We start from the raw sequence: 27,653 nt of genomic DNA on the forward strand, positions 1-27,653 counted from the left end.
TTAGGGATACCCTGAATTTGATCCGGTGCAGTTTGCATTTTGTCCAGATCCTTTCACAGAGAGCCCATCGACTGCCTAATTTCCTGAGTCTTTGAACATCAAGTCTTCTTTTCTTCAGGCTTTTTCTTCCTCCTTTTAAGTACAGGCTTTCCTAAGACTGAGTCACACTAAGCCATCTCAATCAGCTTTACGTACCTTAGTTGAGAATGTGACCACAAAGGGGAGAGATACTTTTATTAAAAAAACTTATTTTTTAAAGAACATTGTTTCAAGTAATGCACCCCTTTGTCCAGAGCCCTCTGTATCTTCACTGGACAAGCAATAGAAAAACGTGATCAAAGTAAATATTTCAGGCCTCCATGTTCTCTGTTACATACATCATGGCAGTCTCCACTCTTCATCCTCGACCAGTGTGGTCAAGTCATTTAAACTTACCTTGCTTGTCATGGCTAAAGTTGAACTCCTCTTCTTTCAATAACAATTACATTCAGTTTAGTAGAATCAAACAAATTATGCAGATGTGACAACTACAAGTAATTTATTGTGATGTACTATGTATACTTTTTTTCTTGTTCCCTTGAATTTGATTTAGGGACTTCTCTGCAGTTGGTTAAATCATATCTTGGCTCTTTTCTACTTCTGAGGGAAGTTTCCTCCTTCAGCTGGAATCCCGTCTCAGGTGCACGTTCATGTTTAACAAATATTCAATGTCTCAGGCTTCATCTTTCTTTCCTGCTCTTTCCCATAAGGTCCTTGAACTACCTATGAAGGTGTTTTATCTAAACCACCTCATCCCCCTTGCTGACATTTCCTCAACATACACACATAGTTAATGGTTGCCTAGGGCAGATAGGCAGAACTCCTTCACATACATGTTCAGAAAGTGTGTAATCAGTTTTCAAGACAGATTGTGACAGCTCTCACTGACTAGTCAGACAGTTCAGTGGCATGTTTGTTTTTGCTCATCTCCCTGCAACAAATTCCAAGCCTAGCCCCCATTAAAACATTAGTTCCAAGATAATCAAAGGGCAAAAGTGTGTGGAGCAGCTATTTTACATTTCCCACCCAAGGGACTCATTCCTTTTGTAGAAAGGAGGAAAAATGTGTGGCTTCTTCCAAACATTGACTTGAGAGCATCGCAGGTTGTTTGCTTCAGATACATGCAGCCACCAACATCCCATGCACCAACCTCTTTGCTGCCTGGATTGTATGATCTCAAAATCTGCTAAGTGTGAGCATGTCTTGAGTTTGAATCTAAAGAACTGGTATCAATGGGATTCTTGACTGTCTGTTTTGCTATTTTATTTAACATGAATGATGGTAAGACTTAGAGCCATTCTATACTGTTATGACAAATATCTATTTCCTAAGGCAGGAAATGTAACTTTTCCTGTATTTGTTGTGGTGTCTGTCTTCTGTAGAAGGCCCGTCATTTCAATATGAATATGGCCACTAAGGCCTTCACCGATATTCTTGTAACTAGAGCATTTGTGAGCTCACTTAAATAACACATGGGTCACAGTCTTTGGACCTAACAGAAAGGCATAGTCAATAAAAAATTAGTACCTACCTGCATCTATGTGACATCCTGCACCAGAATAACCAAATGTTTGGAGCTCGCAGGAAATAGGGCAAGGAAACCTCATAAGACTCTCCAAGTAGAGAATTTTACTTGAGTGTGATGGTTAATGCCGGCCACTATCCACTCCATTTATTGAATCTCTGTACCAACCCAGCACAAATCTCTCTAGTTTTGGGCTACGACTTACAGACTCTGCACCTCTCTTCTCTCCAACACAAATGGTGTCAGTGGGCCTTATTGGCAGTCCTGCTGATGTTTAGTCTAATGCTATCGATAGCGACTGCAGTTAAAAATCCCTTAATCGGTCAAATGCTTATCACACTCACCATAGTAATTAACAATGACTGCTTCCAGGGTTTTGGTACAGTAGTTAAAGTACCTGAAATATTGGTTCCCCTGCTTTTGCATTCGACCAGTCAGCTTGCCCAGTCACCCCTTCTGTAGGATAGTGTGCTTAGTCCTATATTAGGAGGAATATCTCCACAAAAAGTTGCAAAGTTTGGAGCTTGCATCCAGTGCACTGGATTCTGCTGTTGGTATTTCTGGCTTACAGAGCTGTCTTTGATATCAGACCATTTCCATTGTTGTGACGTTCCAGAGGTCTCACTCTAGAAGAATGAGATTGCTTATAGTCTACACCGAGCCAAAGAAATCAAATCTTCAACATTTGTGGAGTCGGCAGGGTTCCAACAGTATTAAAAGCCACTGTTGGGATACTTTTCTTATTCTATTTCGAAATTGATGTTTTCTGCTCCATCGGGTTTATTTACATTCCAGTTAACAGTTAATGCAGCTTTTGTTACTTTCCAGAGATTGTTGTGTTTGTGGAATCTCTGTCTGCCATGTGAAGACTTCAACAGGACTTTTATAAACCTCACACTTGGCATGGTTGATCTATCATATGTACTTGTCGCCTGTACTTCCTACGCTGGTTTCTCCCGCCTAAGTCTTCTTCTTCATAGTCCATTCCGGTCAGCTAGGAATAAGAAAAAAATTGACATAAGACTAATGAAATGTGACTGTCATTGTAAATCTGCAACTCTCAGCCCTAAGGTGTTGTTTCCATTTACTGAAAGCCATCAACCACCATTTTGTTTGACAGACAAGGTGGGTACTCAAGAGCAGTTTGGCACGAAGTTGCGCTGGCTGCAACTCTTTTTTGTTTTGAAGCAGTTTCCACATCTGCCACGACCTGCAAGGCAACCTGAAATATTTTTGTCAGACATTTGCCACAAGGACATGTCACAGCCTGCAACTTGGGCTTCTATGTATTCTTTTACAAAGTTGTGCTGTCATGAGACCGATGGCATATTTTGCAGGACATTCCTGTGGAATCAAGATGAGTAATTTTTCACTTAGCTCCCACCATACCATATAGGTACCTGGCCAAGAATAGTGGAAGAACCGACTGACGGGTAGGATTTTATAGTTTCTCCTTTAGTGTTGCATCATCTTTACTCTGTAGTCTTTAGTGTTTATCACCATTTTGAATCTAATTGGAGCTGTGAGGCGAATGATGTTTAAGAATGCTTAAAATAGATCATCTTTTTCTCAGTCTATTCCCTAAATGTAGGGTTTCTGTTCTCTGCCAAGATGTCCTATTATTTATACTATATCCCCAAAAAAACATGATGGCTAATTTGCTTTTTTTCTACTTCTCTGCCCATTGTATGCCATAGTGGGGATGGTCTTATTCTAATTGTACTTAATGTAAAAAGTAGCAATAAGCAAGAAATAGTAACAGTACAAATAAAATGTACATTTGTGTTCTGTCAATGAGATCATTAATCAGATTTTCTGATGATGGCACACTCAAGCAGAAGTTTGGGAGACAAAAAGAGGAAACTAGGGAAGTTAGGCATTTGTCCAAGCCTGTTGGCCGGACAAGCCCTGTTGTCTGCAGCCACTGCACTCTTTCAAGTTGCTGCAGGTTTATAATTACTTGATTTTTAAGAGTGATGGTTTTGGATCTGAAAAGAATCCTCTCCTTTTTCCATTGAAATGATTTGAGCAGAAATAATTTCTTTAAATAAGAAAGAAGAAAACATTCTATTTGCCACCTTAACACGTGGCAGAACTATTGGCTTTTTAAATGCTTGTTTCATTGAGTTTTTTTCACCAAAGACTGCCAAGCCTAAATAAATGGATACACATTTGCTGCATGACGCTCTTAAATGATCATCCGCTTTTATTACGTTGAATGATCCAAAATATTTTTTATCGAAAGTCAAGCAAGGAAAAAAGGATAAACCGTCACACTAGAAACACACAGACACACCCCACTTCCCTACATTCTCCCCCTCCACATCATTCCCTCCCCGTCTCCAACCATACAGGAAATCCTGGTTCAGTTGCCAGCAGTGTTTCACAATTTTGACAGGGTATGGCTTGGATCAGTCATCTTTTATAGATTGCATAGTTACACATTCTTTAATTTCTTTTAAGACGACTAAACACTGCAGAACAAAACAGTGAATAGATTGTAATAAACTTTGTTGCACAGGTTTGTGTGAGAATTTTTATATCCTAATGACGATCATTCTGGAGAGTTTAGCATTTGTATTTTCCAGATATTGACTTTTGGAAGTGAGAGAGTGGAATGTGTAACTTATAAAACAAGGATGTCCATACATAGTAGGTCCTGGGGGCAGATCCTTGCCAGATTGTCAGTATTCTTAAGTAGGATTCAATTTACATTCAACTGATCTAAAACGAATTTATGTATATAGAGATTACTCTGAGCATCTGGTAATAACCCACCCCTTTCACTTTCATTAGACACCCTCTATGTATACCCTTTTGTTGGCAATTTCAAAAAAACTCCTCCAACTTGCAGCCTGTGACAGCACACATGAAAACCAGTAGTACTCTCTTTATGGGAGTACAGGTTTTAATATTTTAAGTCCTAGCTCAACCTTTTTATGATCATCCTTTTTTTTCTGGTTAAACAAAAACATTTAGTGAGTCAGAAAATGACGCAACGTGCCTTGGCTTGATCTACTGAGCCGTGGTGCAGTGTAAAACCAGATGTATAGGTTATTCTGGGCTGTTGCAGTAGAAGACCTGGAGAAGAATATATTTGGATCTGCGGTAGGCCCCAGAAAGTCTTTGAGTAGAAGTGGACACTGTTTCAGTACTGGGGAATCATCAAAATAGCTTTCCGTGATATCCCACAATTTGAACTAAGAAGGTTGTGTTAGGAAAAGCATGTTGGCCTTCTCCCTCTTTTGAAACACACAACCCCCAAAACTGTCTCAGTACATTATATGCAGACAATGATTATGTATCTGTTGAGCTAGAGTCCGTTGGCAGTGTGATCGATCTAGCTAATGGTGGCCATCCTAGACTGTAGCTTTGCAATTTCAGTACTGTTCGTCATTGTGCTTGTAGGTCAGTCACTATCCATTAACAAATCGAATGACATGATGCAGTTGTTTTCTGCAGTATCTGTAGAGGAACACCACCTGCAGCACAGTTGTTTATACTTTTTTCCCCACGGAGGAAGCAATACTCCCAATTTTGCTAACACAAGAGTTTGCATGAAATCTGATAATGCAGCCTTTAAATTTAGGCTAGCTACAACCTATTATTTGTATCCCCAATTATTTACTGCAATTGATTACATATGTAGGAGAATCAGCAAATAAAGTTGTGGCTTAATTATCCATCAACATGTTATGTGGTCTTGTCCGCATGTCCACATATCAGGGAACGTTTTCTACCCTGACAATAGCTTTCCGTGATATCCCACAGGTTTATTACAGTATGCCATTGAAGGGCACCAACCTATTGGACACCTAAAAGTTTTACTCAAACTGTATCTTATTTATGATTTTCACTAACATATTAACTATATAAGACAGATTTAGAAAGTTTCCGATCTTAGGTCATCAACACTCTAACTCATCAACACACCAACTCATTGTTGATAAATGATCTATGTTTGCCAAAGCTCTGCACAAGAGAGGACATATAGTGAAGTTATCTTTTTTTCCTTGAGTGATTTGTCTATCTTGCATTCCCTATCTGATTGATAAAGGCTGGTATGCGCTGGCTAAACAGTACTGCTTGCAAAACGAGTTCAACGTAGTTGCCTCTTTTATAACTAACAGATAACCACTAAACACTTTTGATCATTGTTTCTTTGCAAGCGAAATTCTAATACGTGCATGGCAGCATCAATCCAATATCCAAAACCACCTTTTTATGAATTCGTTCTTGATTTTCATAGAATGCATTGACTTGATGTGTGCTTGCAATTTGGATTGATCAGTTTTCAGGTCAACCAGTTTTGAAATGCTCAAAACATAAGAAATTAAGAAAGTGAATTTGATTTTGCTCAGCCTTGGAGTTTAAATGACTTGCATGCGTATATATTGCAGCTCTTGCTCGAATCCATGCTTATGCAGCTGCATTTGCTTCATATTGTTATGTCTGAGCTTCTGCAAATGATGTATGTTATAATGTTCTAAACTCAATGCACCTGCAGTTTGTTTACATCATGTTTGTTTGGTTTTTCTCCGTTACCAGGGAAATTAACTTTCCCGGTGTTTGTAAATTCCCTTGCGTATCGTGCATCCTCCGGAAACCACATGGCTTTTAGGGAAATGTGGTTCACTCGTAATGCTGGTCTTTCATAGTGCATGGTGTGATTTGTTATTGGAACTGCTGATTGCTTGTTCACTTTGCCAATAAATGTTTCCTATGATTTTCTTTATTATTGTGGTGAGGTTTGTGGTAATTTCTGATGTAGGGAAAGAAGTTATGAATGAGTTGTCAATACAATGGTCAAGGGGTGAAGTCTTGAAATCCCAATGAATACCGTTATTGAAACCCTATACTGCATGCTTGATTCACTGTTTAAGGACATTCATGTTCTAGGTTTGGAACAGAGCCCAGTGCCATCAGTCATTCTGCATGGTTCCAGTTCTAATTCCCATAAGCATAGGTTGAATACCAATGAACATTTAAGTGTAATTAATTCCGTTTACTAAGGGAAACATTTTAAGCCTTTGTAAAAATAGTCAAGCGAGTCTCTTAGGCTACCAAATATTAAAATACAGTCAAGCTTTGACTGACAAATACTTAATAATTTTCGTTATTATTGATGTTTGCATTGTGAACATCCTGAGAACCTAACTTACTTTTTAGTATTTGGTGGCTCAATGATCTATACCATGTAGTGAGTTAAGAAGGGTGTTCCACAATGCTGGAGTCTTCAATCGAGCCATTGTCTTCATAAATAGTAATACATAGAACCAATGTGTTATGCAACATCATGCACAAAATGTTCACTTGTCCAATAAGAATCTTGATATGCGGAATAGAAATTCTTGCATTTGCATTTTCCAGATAACCACTACATTTGGTAGACTATTTACAATTGGAGCATGCAGGCACCAAAAGATCCCTTTAGCTTAGGATCAAAATTAGTAACTTCGTATAGCACCAATCAACCTTTAACTCCAAGCGCACAGCATATTTATCACATTGTTCACCTGTGTGTATTAAACAAGTCATCTTACTTTTCAGTCTCAACGTTAATCAGAAATTGCAGACTTCCATGTTTAGCTTGGCTCGATCCTTAATAATATCATGTGTCAAGCGCAGAACCTTAGTCAGAACCTTAGTCTGCACTTGTTGCTCAGCCTCAGACTATGCAAGGCATTTGAAAATGTCAAAATACAATCTTTTCTCTGATGTTGTTAAAAAGCAGATTGCTATATTCTGGACAAATTGACGATTTTGCAGCTGGTATTGAAGCAATCCTAAATACATGACATTACTATACTACTAAAGAAGATCATACCTCTTGAGAGAGAAAGTATTTTTTAGACTTATAGATGGTAAACACAAAAGAAGGCTGCTGGCTTTATCTGTGGGTATAATTGTAGATCACCATCCAGTCTGCAGGCCAGATATTGCACCACAGAAACATGGCTATGTTAAAAGCTCATGGCATGTGGTCAACTATCTCAATATTCCTCCTTGCTATTTTCCACACTGTTATGTTTGTCTTTATGTGGTGTTTCAGCGAGTGGCCACTCACCTGGTCCTTGATCGCTGTCATCAACCTTTGGAATTGAAAACTTTTGACACCCAGATCCACATTCAATGCAAGATGGGTCAGATTATCTACATGCAATTAAAATTAAAGGCCATGTGATAGATGAGGTTGCAGCAGACTATGCATACATTTTCAGCAGGACTGATGACATTCATAAGCTGTTGGGACCACTAAAGGCCGGTTGTGACCATTGAAATGAGAAATGACTGATCACATGGGTGTAATCCAATAAAAGTGGCACAAGCATTCCAGACAGGCAGGTGAGCAACAGTAGATGATATGGTCAACTATTTAAACAGACGCTGACTACCTCAACACGTATGGGCCAAACATGCAGCTCTCAGACATACAGGGATCTTTTAGGACTCAAGAATCAAATACATTATTGCCAATGTTTTATCTCAAAATTGAATATAAATAGTTTAAATCATAATTTAGATTGTGAGGTAAGATTTTGTCATTTGTGGACAGAGAAACCAAAGCTCAGTTATTGAAAAAGCATCTGCGTGAGTGTAGGTGACATACTGAGGTCTAAAGAAGAGACTTATTTTTTCTTACCAGAACAGAAGCTACTACTAAGTAATGGGCATAGAACTGATAAAGGTTGGTAGCAACCCAATCAGTAAGAGTACCTTAGATAATGCTGATGTATATGCTCTTGATCTCATGGTCAAGTCCACCTTTTTTTCACAAAATATGTCTAAGGACTGTGAAAAATTTGCAGCAAGTCTCAGATAATTGGGGATACTGCAAACAGAATTATTGACTGCTTGAAAAGACTCATGTTTCTTTGTTAGCTACATTAGAGTTGTGGCTGAGGTAATAATTATGTTGGACACATCTAAGCAGTTTATTGGATGTATGTAGATTGCTTCCCATCATTTTCTCAGGCTTGTTGTAAATGTAAGCCCATCGCCATACCAGACTCATACCTGGCTTACGATTAGCAAAGAGCCAAATAGCTGGATTTAGTTTTTATTCCGATAGGAGATCTGTTTGAAGAGGAACTTTCAGCATATAGCTTTATAGTTAGCTTGTTTCAACCTTGCCGTTGCAAACAAAAGAGGTTGAAAACATAATGCAACATTGTATTTAGGGATGGTGTGGTAGAAAACACATATTGTGAAAAAGGGATCAAAGTGTATTTCACATAGTGTAAGCTGGACCTTTGGGAAAGAATGGACCAAGGGCTATATCATGATAGCTCTTCTCATAGCCGAGTGCGTGTTTTTCTTAGAGTGAATTATCTTCAGAATTTCTTTGACTTAATGCATGAACTTGGAACAGAACAAGTCATTAGCAATGAGCAGATAATGCCTCTCTGTTTGACTTGTTCTGTATAAGTTTCACTCATTAACTGGGAAAAATTTAGAGTTGTATGTTTGAGTATTAGACACCTCCAGCACAAAGAAAATGGTGCATTTGTAGCAATGGATCTTTTCCAGATTTATATACAAGGAACAATTCCCAGTAGCCAGGTGAGCGATAATTTTAACTATCACAAAAAAAATTCTAAGTCATCAAATTAGAGAAGATTGTGAATAATCCTCGTTCATGGATCCTCATGGCTTGGCTTCTTTAAAAATGTTCAGAGGTGCTTGGCTATTTATGTTCCTTTTAAACTTAGCAACAAATGAATCATTTGTGTTGATTTCATCTGTAAGAACAGGGTTTTTTAATACAACTTTTTTCCTGTTGTTTTTAGTCTGAGCAACATTATCTTTCCTTTTTAGCATTTGCCAGTGCCTTCTGCTCTTTTTCCACTTTTAGAGAAACAATATTTGCCTTTTTGGAAAACAATTCTTTGTTCGAAGTTTATTAAATCATCTGCTGAACACAGAATTCCCCTAAAAATGTGTCTAGGATGGACGCATCCTGGTCTTAAGCCATCTCCCTATGGCTCTGACATATTTCAGACCGTGATCTACCTGCCCCACTTTCTGTAATACCTCCACATTCTGTTAGTGCCTTCAGTTTGATTGGGATGCTAGGTATCAGCATCTTCTATACTAAGGGGGTACTTAGAATAACTAGACCAGAGGGGTCAGAGTTCAGCATCATGGAATATGCCACGCTGGCACTGATGTACTCCATAACTGCAGATCATTTCAAAGTTAATGTGGCTGATAAAGAGAAAAACATGTGCATTTACCTTTTGGAGTAAGTTCACAAGTGTAAAATTCTGATAATTTTTATCATGACAATGACAACGTATTGCTACTGATAAGGTAATCCGGATGCAGTTGAGGAGTGGTTGATCAAGAAAAGAGTATGCACTTGGACATTTTTGATTGTCCTTCTTCCCTTTAACCATAGCCATTTTGGCTTTGATTATACAATTGCTGAATAATCTGTTTTGGTGATTTAGGAAGATTATATTCTAAGCATAGTTTGTTTTAATCCTTTCGAGAAACCCTGTGTTGTAGCAGGTTTAGGTAACAACTATCTTATTTTGCCTAGTTACATATTTTCAGGAGGAAAAACATACTGTCCCGGTCGATAACCCTTTTTTGACCCCTACTCTCTCTTTGGAAAGGAGGATCTCTGCCACAGTAGTCTCATTGACACCAGTAAACAGGATAATATCTCTGGGCATGTTCAGCATTCTTAGAAATATATTTGTTATATTTTTCTAATGAAAGACACTTTAAAAAGTAAAGAAAACATGGATAATGGAGGCAATCTATTCTCTTTACCCTTTTTGTTTACACTGTGCGTTTTCAAGGCTATTTTTTGTACGTCAATCTCAATTTGAGTAAGGATTTTATGCCTCACGTGGGGTCTGTTCACATTTCTATTTTGTCCTTAGAGGTGTTACCTCTCATCAGACCTCTCCTGTAGATACCATGCTGACTTTCTGATAGGTACCCCTCTTGTAGTGATAAGGCTTGGATAGATGAGCATGGCATATCGGTTATCTGCCATTTGGACTGATTGCAGTACTGCCACGTATGTCTTGATATAACTTACAGCAGGCTCAGTGACAGAGAGATACTGCACCTTAGGGCTAAGCAAGGTAAAGCAGGGAACATTGCAATGCAGCCGACCAGCTCTAGCTGGGCAAAGGGCCCTTCAACCTGCTTATCTGCCCCATTTGTGACCACTTCCAATACCAGACCTTCCCACTGGTGTTCCTGCTGGACTTTGAGAGTTTCTTTGTTGCGGCATACTACATCTAGACACTCAATGATGATGCATTCAATTTCAAGAATTTTAATGACCTCCCTCTCAATGTTTACTTGTTCTTCATCATCAAAGGCCTCGAAGTCCAGGCGAGGATATCCTTGGTAACTTTGATGTTGAGGAGTTCTAGCCAACACCTAGTAAAAGTTGATAACGTAGAGCTACATTATTAAAAAACCTCCTTCATCGGCGGCTCACCTCTGATCACAAGGGCTGCTGCCTTAAACACCCAAAAAGGTTACCCCAGTCAATCAGAATTCCAGTTGTGGCAGTCTTACAGTGATGGTGCCAGTTCAAAAGCCCACTTTTCTAGTGTGATGCCAGCTCCATGATCTGTGCTGACTTTCCCTCCTGGTCCGCTTACTAAAGATAAGTCCAGAAAATGCACTTCCAATGTGAGCAAGAAGATGAGGACCCTCGTTGGGGGAATAAAGGGACCACCATTCATACCATTCGAAAGAAAGTAGATCAGAGAGATGGCACCGATCTAGGACAGCTGAGGCTGCTGTTCTAGATTCTCATTTATGCGGACGACACACAGCTGGTGGTCTCCCTAGCGCAGGAAGCTCAACAACCACTTTCAGGAGGACTAACAAAATGCTTGGAGGAGGTGAAGTCCTGGATGACCCTGTCATCACTAAAGCTCAACGGTGACAAAACGGAGCTTATGCTCCTGGGCTCGGCTGACCCGACCTTCTTCAAGTCATTATGGCCCACCTGTCTAGGCCCCCCCCCCCCCGCTCCGAAAGAAAACATCAAAAGCCTAGGGGTATGGCTGGACCGGAATCTCTCTCTTAACACTCAGGCCACAAAGCTTTCTGCCACCTGCTTTGGACTTCTCAGGACATTGAAGAAAGTTCTCCCCCTGCTCCCAATGGAGGCAAAGCAAACAGCCATACAGGGCATAATACAGTCACGTCTGGACTCGAACAACGCCCTCTATCTGGGAGCCCCAGAGTACACATTGAATAGACTACAACTGGTACAAAACTGTGCTGCCCGTACCTTACTGCAAATCCCCCGCAGAACCCCAGTCAGGGAGGCACTGACCAGCCTTCACTGGCTACCAGTACGCAAGAGAGTCACTTTCAACGCAATGTGTATTGCCCACCCAGAGCCGGTCCTAGGCCTTCTGAGGCCCCGGGCGAAAGGGAAGATGTGAGGCCCCTCTAAGTGCCTTACTGCCTGCGCGAGTGCACTTTTCCCTACTCTGCGGGGCCGGCAGGGGGCCCCCTGAGCGCGAGGCCCTGGGCAGCTGCCCATACCGCCCATGCCTAGGACCGGCCCTGTGCCCACCAGACCTTCTGGGACTCGGGGCCCCAAATCACGCGTAGCCTAGTTAGCCAATATCATCCAGGCAGAGACTTACGCTCTAGTCAGGCTTTTATGGCAACAGTCCCCAGAATCAAAAGGACTAGATCAGGCGGAAGAATGTTCACCCTCAACTCCTCAAAAATCTGGAACTCCCTTCCTTTTCATCTGAGATCTAATCCTGACCTCGCCTCCTTCCGCAAACAACTGAAAACACATCTGTTCAAATCCCCGTAACAATTCAGTCCCTCCCCCCTCCTCCCAGTCTGCTATCCTCATCACACCTCCATCTGGTTCCTCTAGCGCTTGGACGCCCCAGGGCAGCAATTCGCGCTATAAAAATCCATTTTTATTCATTCATTCACGCAACACTGGACCGTTATCCTCTTCAACCATAAATATTAGCACCTATGCAGTGTGGTCCACAGAATCTACTCTTTGCAAAATATCTATACATGATAACCTTGAAGCATTCAATTAGGTCACCAGTAGAGTAACCAAAAAACTCAATATTGAGTCTTCCTCTCTGGTATTCAAGAACTCTGTAATAATTGAGAATTTACTTCTGAGCTTACAAGCCAGATCAATATGTTTCCTTGGCCCACTGCGTTGGCAGACTACTATGCATAATATTGATGCCATTATTCATCAGATTGATATAAAGAGAAAAATATAGAACACTGGACTCTAATCCCTTCTTTCTCAGAGAAACTCCACCCTATTTCTTCCTGGTTTTTGGTGCTAGAAAGTGATACAGCACTCATGATTCCTCCTCTTCAGCGCCGCCAGAAAAAGGAGACTAAGAAAGATGACTCAGTGGGTAAAACACCCTGCCAGACCTTAGTCAAGACAATAAGAACTGCTAGTTCTACAATTCTGGGGATGTAAATAGTGGATTATGGAATTCTATGAACCTGTATTTATCTTTCCCAAGAAAAAGAGGAAAAATTATTGACATCTTGAAAGAAGGCTTGCTAACTTCTGATCAGGTGATGAATGTCAGTAAGATTAAGTTCACTAAGCAGCAACAGACACTAACCAATATCTCTCCATGTGTCACTTTTCATACCTTCTTATGTCATTGAACATTCTTCAAGCTCAACAAACAATTCTGGATAGTCATTTCTCAGGTTCGTTTCTATTTTGTACCCTTGTGGAGAATAACGTAAAAGGCATGAGAACAGAGGCTGAAACATTGATGTTTGTTTGACTTGAAAAATACAAGGACTTTCCCTATGCTCAGTATAAATGCTGTTGGAGAGGGCAGCAATATTACAATATGCCCTTTGGGAACAAACAACAACAAATGCAATGCCAAGAATATCAACGTACTCCTTGGAGGCAATATTTTCACAGACAAAGTTCAGAGGTGAAGGTCCCCAACAGCCTTTCATGGCCCAGGCAAGGATCCTCCCTTCCTCTTTCCACACCCCTGAGGGAGACTTAAGCAACCATTTACTCATGTGACATAAGATAACAAAAGACAATTTGGTGTTCAATATTGTCAAAAATTCTGTTCTTCTCCCCCTTCTATTCAATTTAAGGTCTTGAGACCTATATTTCTGGTGCAGCTGTTTCTACAAAACAATGCAGTTGAATGGGTAACCAGCACAAGTGGGTACTAAACAAGACATCTTTCTGGCCCGGGGCACTCAGCACATGACTTGTTTGCCATGGGAACAAATGTATGATTCCTCTCTGAGACTGGATTGCCGTAACCCCTGTCCTTAGGGAATGGCATTAGAATAAATTATTTGAGACCATTTACTTCTACCTGTCCTCTGGTTCAATTGCTCCTCAAAATGAGACAATGCAAGATAACAATGATCCAGGTTGCTCCTGTTTGTTCGAGGTTTTGGTGGCAGCCACAGCTTCTCCCCGTCCCTGCATCCTCACAGAAGGCTTATGTTCAGGGTATATCTGCTCACCAGGATGTTGAGCATGATCTTTATTGCTATTATCAAGGCTTTAAATTGACCACTAAGCTCCTGATTACCTACAGTATTGCCACTTGAACTTTGAGATGACTTCTTAAACATACTGAGGGAGTTGAGATATTGGTCTGCATTCAAGTGGAAGAGTTTCTGAATATGGTGTCTCAGGAAACAGGTGGACCTAAACACCTGCCAAGAGATCAGTACTGCCTTATTTCTTCATTCGTCTGAATCTGGACTTCGGGTTTAATATATTAAGGGATAATTGGGATACTACCACCTCTATAAAAGGTCTCAGGCAATCTGAACAAATATGTGGCAGCTTTGGTGCGGTTTGCACAGGCATGCCTTCCACAAAAGCAAACTATAGCGGAGTGGAAAGGGTGTTATAAAATTTCTTTTCATCAAAAGGTGAACAGGACTTTACTGAGAAGCCAAGGGCCTCTTCTACAATTGGAAAATCAGCTATAACTACTCTGATGAGGAATGTACTCATTTGAGATATATTCAGGGTGGCTACTTGGAAGTCAGTTCATATCTTTTGTTAAACTACTACATTATTTAAATGTAGTGGGATCACGTGTGCATAGAGATATTTGATTGTTTATGAATAGAAACCCATGAGAGATCGAGGATCACAGTACGTAATTGTCCCTTTGTTTGGGACAGAGAAATTGCAGTTCCTCCAGAGTGGACTTTAACAGGTTTTGTTAGCCAAAAGACAAATTGTGCAGTTTTTGGCAAATTTTTATTTTGCACTGACTTGCAAATCCCTCCATTGAGGAAAAATATTTTTTGTGACATGCCACAAAGATAAATGAATTTGTTACAAAAATAATTGGTTACCTCAGAAAATACTGATGCTTGGAAAGAATAAGAAGTTTGTAAAAGAAAGAAATCAACTTGCACAAAAGCATTTTTAACCAACAAAACCCACTAAAAAAGTACCTTATTTTCAGTGTAGCCAGTCACCAGAATTTGTGAATGTATAACCCAGTTTGCAAGGGGAAAAACATTTGTCGAGTCCTATATTTCAGACCCTAAAAGCGTAAAAAAAATCATGGGGAAAATGGTTCACACTTTCATTTCCGTGATGATGCTAGCTGCCAATTGTTACCCATGTCCTGGATAGAGGAAATTGGAACAAAATGAAGAAACTAATTTTGTTGCTTATGAAAAAACAGTGCCTTGTAGTTCGGAAAATTGTTTTGGAGGAGCTGTGGGGGACAACTCCATTAATAAAAGTCTCAGACGATGTTACTTAACAGCACAAAATATGTTTCTGAAGACGTTCCAGGGTGAACATGAAACACAGTAAAAGAATAATTGATCTTCCTTTCTCAGAAGTTATCAAATTTTCTCAGAGCTGATGGGTACACAAAGTGATACGGGAATGTTGTAGTAATATTCTCTGAAGGATTACATCTGGGATTTAGACAATTCTTTGGGCAACCTGAATGCCTGTGATCAAATACCAGACAAAGTGTGACAAAAAAGTATTTGCATGTCTCCTAAGTGGCATAAAAAACGGAGTCACATGAATATTCCTAGTCAGAGTTTACAATTCCCAATTATAGTCTGCATAACGCAGCCCAGCAAAAGTGCTGGACACTAAGGTGAACTAGATATCGGCTTGTTATAACTCTGGTACTCTTCATACCATATAGTTTCCCTTTTTTTGCACGGGGAGTAGGGACAAGAGGGATCTTGAAGATAATACTGCATACTAAACATTGAATTCTAGAGCACAACAACAGATAATGAAGTTGGGTGATGTGATCCAGTTTATGTGACACAACCGGCAATCATGCTACAAAGTGAAATATAGTATTTAGTAGGGCAAGGCTTGACAGAGGAAAACTGAAGAGAAGAGTATTACTACTGCCCAGTTTAACACACCAGGAACTTGGATGGTGGATTGATATTCAGAAGGAGGAAGAAAGACAATCTTTTTAAACAAAAGTATAGATAGATGTGATTGGAATTTGTTTTCTTCAGGACGAAAAGGGTGCTGTCCTAAAGTTTAGAAATGTGCATCTGAAAAGTTAGTTACGTCTTGACCTTAATGAGTGCCCAGTGGCTCACAAATTTCATAGTAAAATGTGCTTTGCTTCGGCAGCACCAGAATTTGTATATCTGTTGATGCTTGGTCAAAAGGTGGGTGAAAAGCCTATCCACAGCAGAGACTTGCAGGAGCTTTTCAGGCGTAAATTAATATGTGATTCTCCTTTCTGGCTTTTTCCTTCACTGGCCGATAAAAGCCCAACCACTTCAGCACATAGTGTTTGCTGGCTTGTCTTTCTCCGCTTCTTCCTCACAGGTCATATATGAGATGAATAGAAGGAAGCACAATTTTGCCAGTGAATCACTGATGAGGGAACATAATCCCAAGGAATCCCCTGCGAACTTGACGCCGTCAAATCTTCCACCCCTAGAGACTCCCAAAAGTGAGGAAGACTTGCCTTTAAAATCCTTCCTCACACAGGTGTGTTGTCAAGTGTATGGGTTTCAGATAACGTGAGACTTGTGGGTGATCTAGATTATCTGAAATAGTTAGGTGCTACATCTTCTAAAGCTACAGTCACTGCGGCCTCCCACTTGTTCGGGTCATTTTCTCAAGAATATTTGGCGGAGGCCATTTGTGTAAAAAATCTAATTACAGATAGTTGGGAGGAGGGTCAAGACTGATTTGCATATGGCTATGTCCAAGCTGAAGTGACACGGTGTGCAAAATAACGATGGACTACGATACTGCCTCAAGTTAATTACCAGTGGCTGAGATTGAATCAAGCATTCCATCTATCACTTTTTCGTATATTTTAGCATGTTTTAACACAGCCACCAAAACATGTTATTTTTTTAAGATACAATTTCCTCTCATCTATTTAGAACCTCTTTAGACATTAACGGTCAGCTGCAAACTAAAAGTTCTCCCCGGCTACACTTATTTATAAGTGAATCAGCAGTAGAAATTACTGTTTCGACCAATTTTCTACAACAAAACAAACCATGTTTCCTGACTGCATAAGAGTTTTAAAAAAACATGGAAGGACTGCCTTCTCATTTATCATTTTGAAGATTTCTGTGAATTTTAAAACTGCAGATGTTTGGCTTAGTCGCAAGGTTCCAGCGAGGCTGAACATCTACCTGACTCAGCACCTCATCACCTGCTAAGTTGTGTTCACATTAAAACAAACAAACAACTTTTCAGTCACATGGATTTTGTAGACTTTAGGATCACCTGAGTATGGAATTTAAACATACTTTTGAGTGTTGAATTAAAGTAAATGTCTCAGTGGGTTTAATTTGAATTTAATGAGAGTATGTGCGGAACAGACCAATTCCTATAGATTGAAGACTTTTTCAGTACTGCTTACTAATGGTCGTGTTAAGGAGTAAAGAGCAACAGTAGCCAAATTGATTTTTGTGCAGTTTTTCTAAAGCCTCTAGAAATGGAAGATTCATTTTCTTAAAAGTAATGTTTGTTGTAACTTACCTCATCAAAAACAAAACAGGAAATACTTTTCCTGCATGCAAATTCAGAGGTAGTAATTCTAAGAAAAACAAATTGGTTGTACAAACGAAGAAGATCAAAAGTATGGATATTGGGCTTCTAAGAAAGTAGATAATCTAATCGAATGTCAAGAACAGGTCATTTTCATTCTGACCTGACAAAATTATCACAATACTGCTAACTAATATAATTTGACTAAAGGGCAGAACGACTAAGCTCAAGTTAATTGCTGTTCAAATTATATTTGAAGAATTAAAGAGTTAAAGAATTGCTGAAAGCAAACCCTTTAGGCTGGAGGTGTGGGGACCATATGGGTAAAGAAAAGAGTCCCACAATTCATATAACTGGAACTGCAAGGATTATTACTTAAAAAAAAAACAGTAAGGCAAAAATTCAGATCAGGTTACGGTAAACTGTCTTCGATATTAGTTGCGACCCCACCTGGAAACAGATACGGCATGAGTAAGGAATGGTAAAGGATGGCAGGAAGAGAAGGAGGGAGAAATGGAAAAGGCAGCAACTTTTTTAAATGGCAAGTAGAGAGGTTGGTGCAGGAGGAGACACAACTCTGAACCAAAACAAGTCAGGGAAGAAAACTGGATGGTTTGTGTTGTGCTCTTCTTCCTCCCCTGGTAAGAATAAGTTGGAGCTGTGGCAGGCAGTTGCTGGGGTGGAGAGAAATATGTTAAAAAGAGCTTGGGGTGTGAGTCTTCTCCTCTGATTAAATAGTTGAAAAAATGTACACAAGTATGCCGTATGCTTTGTGTTAAAATAGATTTGATTCAACAACCCAACCCCATAGTAAAAACTTGAATTTCTTTAGGTCAGATTTGTTGACTCAGATGGAACTGCCTTGCCCACGAGGAATTTAGCATGCGAAATGCCTCAGCATAACCTAAAGCTATAAACAACATCTAATTTGCTAAGTGATTTACAGCCATGCTACTGTATAAATTGTCACGTTTGTCCCAAGCGCTGTCCACTGCCACCTCAGTGTGGCTTCCACGTTGACCTACTAGGCATCGTACAAAGCCTGTTTTTCAGAGGCGCTCATTCACCACTGAAACAGTTACCTGGTGGTGAGAACCAGCTCAGTGCTTCTGTAGATGTGAGAGATCATTGAACGCTTCTACAAGTAGAACCTCCAGAGTGATGGGATCTCAAATGAGAGAATAGAAGACCACCAACTGTTGTGCTGAAGGAAATATCTTAGTTTACTGTTTTGAGGTGAGCTACAAAACGATGATGGATTCAACCCAGATCTAATCGTGACTGGGGGCGATTGTCTGAAGAGTTTCAGCGCTCCGTCCATCATCTCCTTGTGTTTGCTACTGTAGCTACCTTCAGAATCCCCATGCAGCTATTCAATTCCTGCCTAAGTTACCCAGACAAAACGCGTTAACTGTTGCGGTAATTCCGCCGCGGTGCGGGCGTTTCCGTGCGCGGGCGGAGCCGCGTCGGCCATTGGCCGACGGCAGCACTGGGGAGGTACTGCTGCCGTCGGCCAATGGCCGACTGCAGCAAGGAAAGGGTTAAGCAGACAAAAGTCAGTAAGTCTAGCACACTGTACAACACCTACATTGATCAATGTTAATATCGCATGTTTACATCAGTTTTCACACTTGCTGAATTCTGTATTTATTTTGTTGTGACTGAGGCTAATTGGTGTGTATGAGAAGAATGAGACAGGGACAGAGGAGACATGCCTTTTCTCTTTTCACACTGATGAGATTGTGACAGACAATCGAACAGTGTGGCCGTAATTTTGCAGTGCCCCTTTCTTTCTGCAGGTTTGAAGACTATTGTGGGGGCTCTTATCCAGTCAGTGAAGAAGCTGTCAGATGTGATGATTCTGACAGTTTTCTGCCTTAGTGTTTTTGCTTTGATTGGACTACAGCTGTTCATGGGCAATCTGCGGAACAAGTGTGTCATTTGGCCAGTGAACTTCAATGACAGCTATTTTGGCAACGGCAGCAGAGGGTTTGATTGGAAAGAGTACATCCACAATGAAAGTGAGTATTTCTGCCTGGCTTATTTACATTCTCTTCATTTGCGCCAAGTCATGTTAGTTAGGTGTTGTATAAAAGGTATAATGTTTTGGACTGTAATCTACATAAATTGATGAAATAGGTCCCAAAGGTTTTGTTTTATACTATGATGTGAAACATTATGAACCGCTTTGCATGGCTTCCGATGTGAAAACGCGTTGTATTTGTACAATGTTATAATTGACATTAATAAGAGAAGTATGTGTACATAAAATATGTCGCTGTTCAATCTTGTCTTCGCTGATGTTCCTGAGATTTTATCTACTAGCTCTTGAATGGAATGGGCCCAGACTCATCCTAAGCAAAGGATACAAAGTCTTTAGCTACATGCAATTTGTGTTGCTGCAGATGCTTATTCAAAGTTATTTTCACTTCTCTGAGAGAAGCCAGACTTGTTCCTGAAGTTTCCCAGTGCAGGGTATTTGGTTCTTGGTTGTTACTCCCAGCATGTTCAAGGATCAGAAATGGGAGAATACATGGGGAATAGAAATTGTCATTTGTCTTCTTTAGAGTAATTCTACTCTTGAATATGCCACTGATTTCCAATCAATCTGTTCTTAGGGTCATCAAGTGTTAAATAGAAAGCCATTGAAACATGCATTAAGAGTAGTGCGCATGTACAAACAATAGATTAGTTGGAACAACAATGCATTAGACCAGTCTTACAAGACTTTGTTTTTATATCTATGTGGATACCGATATCCCTAAAGGGCCAATCAACAGCTTATCTGACACTTCCAATGCTCTCACCTGAGGTGATCCTGCTGGTAACCTTGTCTTGTATTGGACCTGTTTTTTCTGCAAGCAATATAGAGTATTCAGCAAAACATTACAACTTCCAACAGCCATTAGAAATTTAGAGATTGAGAATTGTTAGTCCTTGTTTTTCCATAAAATAGGGTTTTGCAGATTCGGAGACCTTGAATGGGTTCATCAACTTCAGAAGAGTCCCAGCTTTATTTGAGTAATGAAGAGGGGTCCTTTCCAACCAAAGCCACCTTGTATTAAAACCAGTTAGGCTTCCTCATTTATAGTGAGCATTGTTCTAAAAAAAAAATGTATTGTCCAAAAAGTATTTTTATTTCAGAAATTTGATATGTACTTTAAAAATAGCGATCATGACAAAAAATTGCAATCATCTATAAGACAATGGATGGTAGAATTTGTGTTATGCTGATTACTTTTTAAAGAATTATGTTATATCCACCTAAGAAATTCATGCATGTTAATTCTTTAAACGTATTTGTCATCACTTGAAATGCACTTTTCATTTTTCCAACATGTGCTGTTCAGCAAATTTTTATTACCTCCATGGAGCCTTGGATCCATTACTGTGTGGGAACAGCTCAGATGCAGGGTAAGGTTGCTTTCTTTGTACGACGTTGCTGGTGTTGAGCATGATCAAATATAACTTGGTAACCATAGTCGATGAAATCAAAAACAACCTGAGACCAACGTTTGGAACGTTGTATTTCATTTGGCTTTGCTATTCATAAAAGTAAAATAGAACGCTCTTTTTTTTCTCACTATTCACAGCGGTCGCGCACGAGCAAAATATTGCTAAACACAGTGACCTACAACATTGACCCATGTATTTTTAAAAAGAGGAGCCAGAAATCGTGTTGTGTATTTGTAAAGCGTACTATCACCTGCGATAGTATCCTGGCGCTGTCATATAATTACAGAATGCTGATCATGAATATTTTACACTATCAGCTCAAAATAGTAGTGCTTCAGAAACATGTTCAGTAAATTATGTGGCTAAGATAGCAGTGATAACTCTGGAAAACAGTGGAATTCAGTGATTTACAAACCTATCTGTGAAGGGTTTAGTCCTCTTACGTTCAAACACGTACCTCCTTTATCCATAACCACCCTCACGAATTGTTAGTGGTTGAGCCATTGCTCCTAACCACCTCATATACTACAGCCATTCAGTCCATGGTTTCAGCATATGAATTCAGTACTCAATTCTCTCCAACAATAGCCCAAATCCTGACACTCATAACTGTCCTCCTTACTGATTATCCCTTCATCCTCTTCCCCTGTTCCTCTTAAATTTCCATGTTCATCCCTCCACTTCCAAATTAGGGGCTTGATTAAGATTGCGGTGAATCGGCATCCTCCGGGCCGGCGGAAGCCACCGCCAGCCCGGAGGATGCGGATTCACCTCTGCGGTGAATGAAAAGACCCCCCGCCATATTAGGATGGCTGGGCGGTCATCGGCGGACGGGAAGATTGTCCGCCGCTTTTCCGCCGTGGTCGGCTCCGACCGTGGCGGAAAAGCTCTAATATGGTGGGGGTGTCTATCAGACACCGCCAGCCATATTAGGATGTGCTTCAGGACATGCCTTTCCGTGGCGGCAATGCCGCCACGGAAAGGCATATGGTCTTTTCTTTGAAGTCACGTTGCGGGCCCCCAGGGTAAAGGGGGGGTGTGGGGTGCACATGGGGGGTACCTATGGTACCCCCTGCATTTGCATGCACAATGCGGCAGGCACCGCGCGGTGCCTGCCGCTTTGTGCATGCAAATGCACAGCATGCATATTTATCTTTGCGGCAGGTGCTGCTTAAAGCAGCTCCCGTCGCAATGTTAAATATACGGGATGTGACCGCCAGGGTGGCGGTCACATCCTAATTCCACCAGAGGGACCGCCGCTGTCCCCGTGGACGGTCCCTCCACCTCGGCGGTGGCGGACGGACGCAGGTCCGTCCGCCATCCTAATAGGTGCCTACGTTTCTTCTTTGCTGATCCATTACTTGCCACATCTGAGCTTCTTACTCTCCCCAAAAATCAAAACCCTCTCCTCATTCACAATGAACCATCTTTCCTTCACTCATTATGCAGAAGCATCTACCCTGCCCTCGTTACAATAACAGTTGCTGCTCCTTCTCAACCTTGATGATCGGTGTTCCCCAAACTCAATTCAGTGGTACTGTTTTTTGACAACTCTACCACCATGGAGGCATGGTATTTACCTATTTATTGACCCCAAATTAGTGTTTTCTTTTGTTAGGGGGATGGACTGATTTGTTCCTGCTCAGTTCATTCACCAGCAGGGCCACCACTAGCCAGTGGATGACCCACCAGTTCATAGAATCTCATCTTTGTCACCTACACCCAGTTTAGCCAATTTCGTGCCCTCCTATATCTTTTTGGGCATCAGGTAAGTAGGCCTCACATTTACAATGTAACCTAGTAAATAATGCTCAATCAGTCTTCACATTGGTTCATGGAATAGCACTCCCCTAAACTTGCTCACACCATTTTGAGTGACCCCCTACGTGTCTCTACACTTCATCATGAGGCACATCCATTGCCACCATTGCAGCACTGCACAGGAGACCCCCCCATATGTGATCTGAATTTTCTGTACAAACCCAAGCCCTGTAATATATATAGCTGGGGCGAAATATCTAGGATGGGCCTGGATTATCAGAAGCAAAAAATGCTAAGGGGTTGGCTTTTGAAAATGCACTTTATATATGAATACTTGATGTATCTTAATTTGGTCATTTTATTATAATGAATTATTTGTTTTAAACCTTGTATAAATTTTAATTCCATTTTTACAATTTTTATATGTAATGCTTTTATGACTTTGTCGAATAAAGCTTGTTTGACTGACTGACTGTGATCTGAGTTCAATGACATCGTCGCCCCATTCATGAAAAAATGGTCCTCTAAAACTACATTTTTGCTGAAAATCTGAAAATCTTTTTAAACCCCTACGCAAAGAGCAAAGGGAATCACTGGGAGACTACAACCACATCGTAGGACATTGCAGCAAAAATGGCCCAAAGCTAAGCATGGAAACAGTCCTGCAATAAACCTGCTAATGGCAGAACGGAATGGGGTTTTGCAATGCTTTATAGTGACATGACATAAGAGACTATTTACATAGGTTATGGTTGGTATGAACAATAATGTTTTGTGAAATTACATGCTGTGCTAATATGGGCATCTATGAGTGAGTTATACACTGTGCATTCTATAGACTGTATTCATACTTCCTAACCCTGTTTGCTGTTGATTTTACGTGTTTCAAGTTTATTTATTTTGTTTGATTAATTAAATTCTTAGAAAAATAGCTAAAATATCACCAAAATTAAAAAGTATAAAACAATTAATCATATAAAATTTTATATCCAAAATATTGAATGTATATAATATGTATTAACACAATCCATTAGTAAATTCAGGTAAAAACCTCCAACTTTTTTCCAAGAGCACAGAAAAAGTTTACAAATGCAGAATTCATTAATAAATCTTCAGAATTTAAACATGCTATCAAGGCTTGCCTACATGTCCTTACTCCACGATTGTTAAATAGTCTCTTAAGAGTGTTTTTTCTTTCGTATTCTAATTCCGGGCAAAGACACAATAAGTGTATAATGTTCTCTTGTCCGGATTTACATAGCATGCATAGATTATCCTCTTCTGTTTTCTTCCATGGGGGTAAGTGACATAATCGTGGCAGACAACCAAATTGAGCATTGATAAAGACATGTTTGTTTTGCTTTGATCACGATGTTTCAAGATATTCTTGAACCTTTTTTCCCTTGAATCCATGTATAATTGGCCTTACATGCTTTCTTTTTACAAGTATACCTTTATCAAGGAAAGATGGTTAGTAAGTTTATTAATTGTTTTTTGAAGCTTTCCTGTGTTATTGTATTGTTCCAAATCGGTGTTACGCCAAATTCTTCTATCGCTGTATTTAGATGGGACCAAACATGTAATTTCCTGTTATCTTTTACTTCTTGCCAGAACAGCCGAGACAGTTTGTTATCTTAATCATTTTTTATTCTATTCCACACTTTAAGTGTTTGCCCTTTTCTTGAATATAGCTGGTTATTTAACCCAAATTCCAGCCTCACCTGCGCTTGTGAGGCATTCTTTTGCAGGGAGAATAACATTTTTATAAGTTTTTGCAACTGCACTATTAGTGATCTCCTGATCGTTCCCATTTATTGCCTCGCTACCGTATGTTAGAGTTGGTAATAGTTTTGCAGCGATTACTTTTAAAAAGGAGCGATAAGACAAGTCACATATAGATTTCTGTATTGTCCTAAGTGCCGCAACCAGAGTATTTGCTTTCCTTGTGATATAATTTTTTTGTGGTAGGAAATTTCCATTGTCATTAAAATAACACCAAGATATTTATAGGAAACAACTTGTTCTAATTCATTGTCTTCCAAAAACCATTTGTATTTATATTTAAGTTGCGTGATTTTTTTAATAACCATTACATTGGTCTTCGCTTCATTTATTACCATACCATTTACCTTTCCATACTTTGAGATACAATCGATTAGTCGTTGCAATCCACCTTTGGTTTGACTTAAGAGTATAACATCGTCTGCATACAACAAGTTGGGTATTTGTTCATCTGCTAACTTTGGAGGATGTGCATTAACTTCATTCAAAACTGTAGAGAAATCAGCTAAAAATAAATTAAAAGGGAGGGGGGCCAGGATGCACCCTTGTTTTAATCCACTTGACGTAGGGATTTTTTTTGTTAGTGTCCGTCCATCACCAATCCTCACCCTGATCCAAGTATCAGAGTGCAAAAGCATAATCATTTTTAGCAATGTGTCAGGAATTCCTTGTTTTTTAAGTTTTGTCCCCAAAAGTTGTCTATCAACACAATCGAAAGCCGATTTGAAATCCGCAAAACAAAAGTATAATTGTTGTTTAGCTGAAATTGCCTTATCCATTAATACAGATATTATTATATTTGTAGAGGTTCCAAGTCCTTTGATAAAGTCTGTTTGATTCGGGGGCAGTACCTGCTTTTCCTTTACCCAGTCTGTTAGAATTATTAATAGAATCCTAGCAAACAGTTTTGCATCAGTATCTTGAAGTGTAATTAAATGGTAGTTAACCGGCGATTGTCAGTTTCCTTTCTTAAAAATAGGAGATATTAATGACCCTCTCCAGGATTTCGGAATTAATCCACTCTGAACCACTTCATTACAAAAACATCAGTTAGATATGTGGACCAAACATCTGGTTCTTCTTTGTAAAATCCAAACATGATACCATTGGGAACAGGATGCTCCATCTTTATGTTTCTTTATCAGTTTGGTAACTTGTGATTTGGTTATATAAATTTCATAATCACATTCTAGGTCTGATTTAACCATCTTTTTCTGTGTGTTACCTTGAATATTTGCTTTAGTCTCTGGGTTTAGGTGTTTTATAAGAAATTTAAACCATGTGTCTTCAGTTAGAGCGATCCTACCGCAGATTTGATAGGTCTAGCTAGACCATTAATCAATCTCCAAAACTCCCTTGAGTTTGTTTGAGTGCTCGCGTGAAAGATTTTTGTCCACAAATCTTGTCTAGCTTTGTTTTTTTCATTCCAAATTAATTTCCTCAGGATATAGTTAGTATTTTTTAATTTTACCAGTATATCTTCATTATAAGGAGACTTCGTTAGCTGTTTCCTAAGTCTGTTATGGATTTGTCTAATTTTTCTCACCGTATACGGGAGGTTGATGTTGTTTCAGTCTGGGTCGCTTGTTTTGTATGTACACATAAAGTGATTTCATTAGACATCACTATTTTCTGTGTAAAATGTTCCCATTGCTCAATTACAGTCCTCCTGGTTATATCTTTAAAACACTCTTTAACTAGATTTTGTGTTTTTTCTTTATATCATCTGCATTATTTGATTTCCATGTAAGTTCCCTATAATTGACGGTATATGTCTGACCTTGCGTTGTCAAATACTTTTGAGGTTTTGGACAGGACAGTTTTATATTCATTATTTGTTGGCTTTGGTTGCTATCAGGCACTTTATTCAGATGGTAGGAAATCACTTTGTTGAAGGTATATAATGATACCATTGTATAATCGATTCGTGAATTACAATTGTGTGAGTGAAATGTCCAAGATGGTGTTATGTCCATTGGAAATCTACCGTTCAATATTCTTAGTCCCAATTCTTCCATATCCATCAAAAAGTTTCTCCCCATTCTATTTTGTTTGATATTTATTCTAGGTTCCGTGTTTGTTCAGGGATTGCCCATTGATGGTTTTGGGACTGAATAAAGTCGTCCCGTAAGAAAGATATTAACAAGTTTATATTAAAATCACCTGTTACAATATAATCTGCTAAAGGCTCTTCCAAAATTTGCTCCAGTAGAAAACTATTAAGAGCAGCACACATATCTTTCCTACAGGTCTGTTTTGGGGGAATATATATGTTAATTAAAATTAGGGTTTTTGGAATCCTACCTTTGCCAGATATACATCGCAACTTTACTGCAAGGAGATTCAAATTATTCGTAACTAGCTGCTCGCGATTAACTTTCAGATCAATCAATATGAATATTGCTAGCCTCCCACATGGATGACCAAATTTGTAGTTTTTGATTGCAGGTTCAAAGTATCCTTTATGTCGTTGTAACATAAATGGGTCCATTGCCCACGTTTCCTGCAATAGTGTAATATGACTGGAATTTGATAATGCATCTATTTGGGCATCTTTTAGTTTTCTACATATCCCATTTATATTCCATGAGCACATCCTTATTATAAAACTGTCCATATTCTATTCTTCTACTAGTGCCTGTGATGTGTTCTGTCAATCTTCTTCGTTACCATGTAAAGCTGTCACTATCCATTTTTCATTTATTCCATTTATGTTTTCTACTTTTACTTCTTTAGAGGACTTCATCTTCATGACATGTTTTTCCAAGGGGATTTTTTAATAAAGGAAAAAGACTAAATCGTCTTTTTCTGGCTTTGCCCTTTTTGTCGGGCTTTCTTCTTTTAAAAAAGATGTTGGCTAAACCTTTAGAGTTGGTTGACTGATTAATATCCCCCAATTTTGAATGATTCCTCGCTCTTGTATGATTAAATCCGCTGTAGAGACAGTGGCCAATGTTACCAACGTTAGAGGATATCTGCCTTCAGGATTTGGTAAAAAACCTACACATTCAATATCTTCAGTTGTTACTTTTTCTAACATTGTTATTGATTTCAACAGCCGAAGGATATTTC

At 39.5% G+C, this 27,653-nt stretch overlaps 1 protein-coding gene across 2 annotated transcripts in view; it reads left to right on the plus strand.

Annotated features, from left to right (window-relative positions):
* SCN8A (sodium voltage-gated channel alpha subunit 8) overlaps positions 1-27,653 on the plus strand; it is a 671,454-nt gene that overhangs the window by 216,447 nt on the left and 427,354 nt on the right. For both annotated transcript variants that reach the window (XM_086966390.1, XM_086966401.1), the window contains exons 7-8: positions 19,382-19,603; positions 20,933-20,996. In XM_086966390.1, the coding sequence (XP_086822516.1) occupies positions 19,382-19,603; positions 20,933-20,996 (286 nt within the window). The remainder of the gene's footprint in view (positions 1-19,381; positions 19,604-20,932; positions 20,997-27,653) is intronic.

The sequence above is a fragment of the Lissotriton vulgaris genome, chromosome 1_1 (assembly GCF_964263255.1).
Source record: "Lissotriton vulgaris chromosome 1_1, aLisVul1.2, whole genome shotgun sequence".
Taxonomy (NCBI): domain Eukaryota; kingdom Metazoa; phylum Chordata; class Amphibia; order Caudata; family Salamandridae; genus Lissotriton; species Lissotriton vulgaris.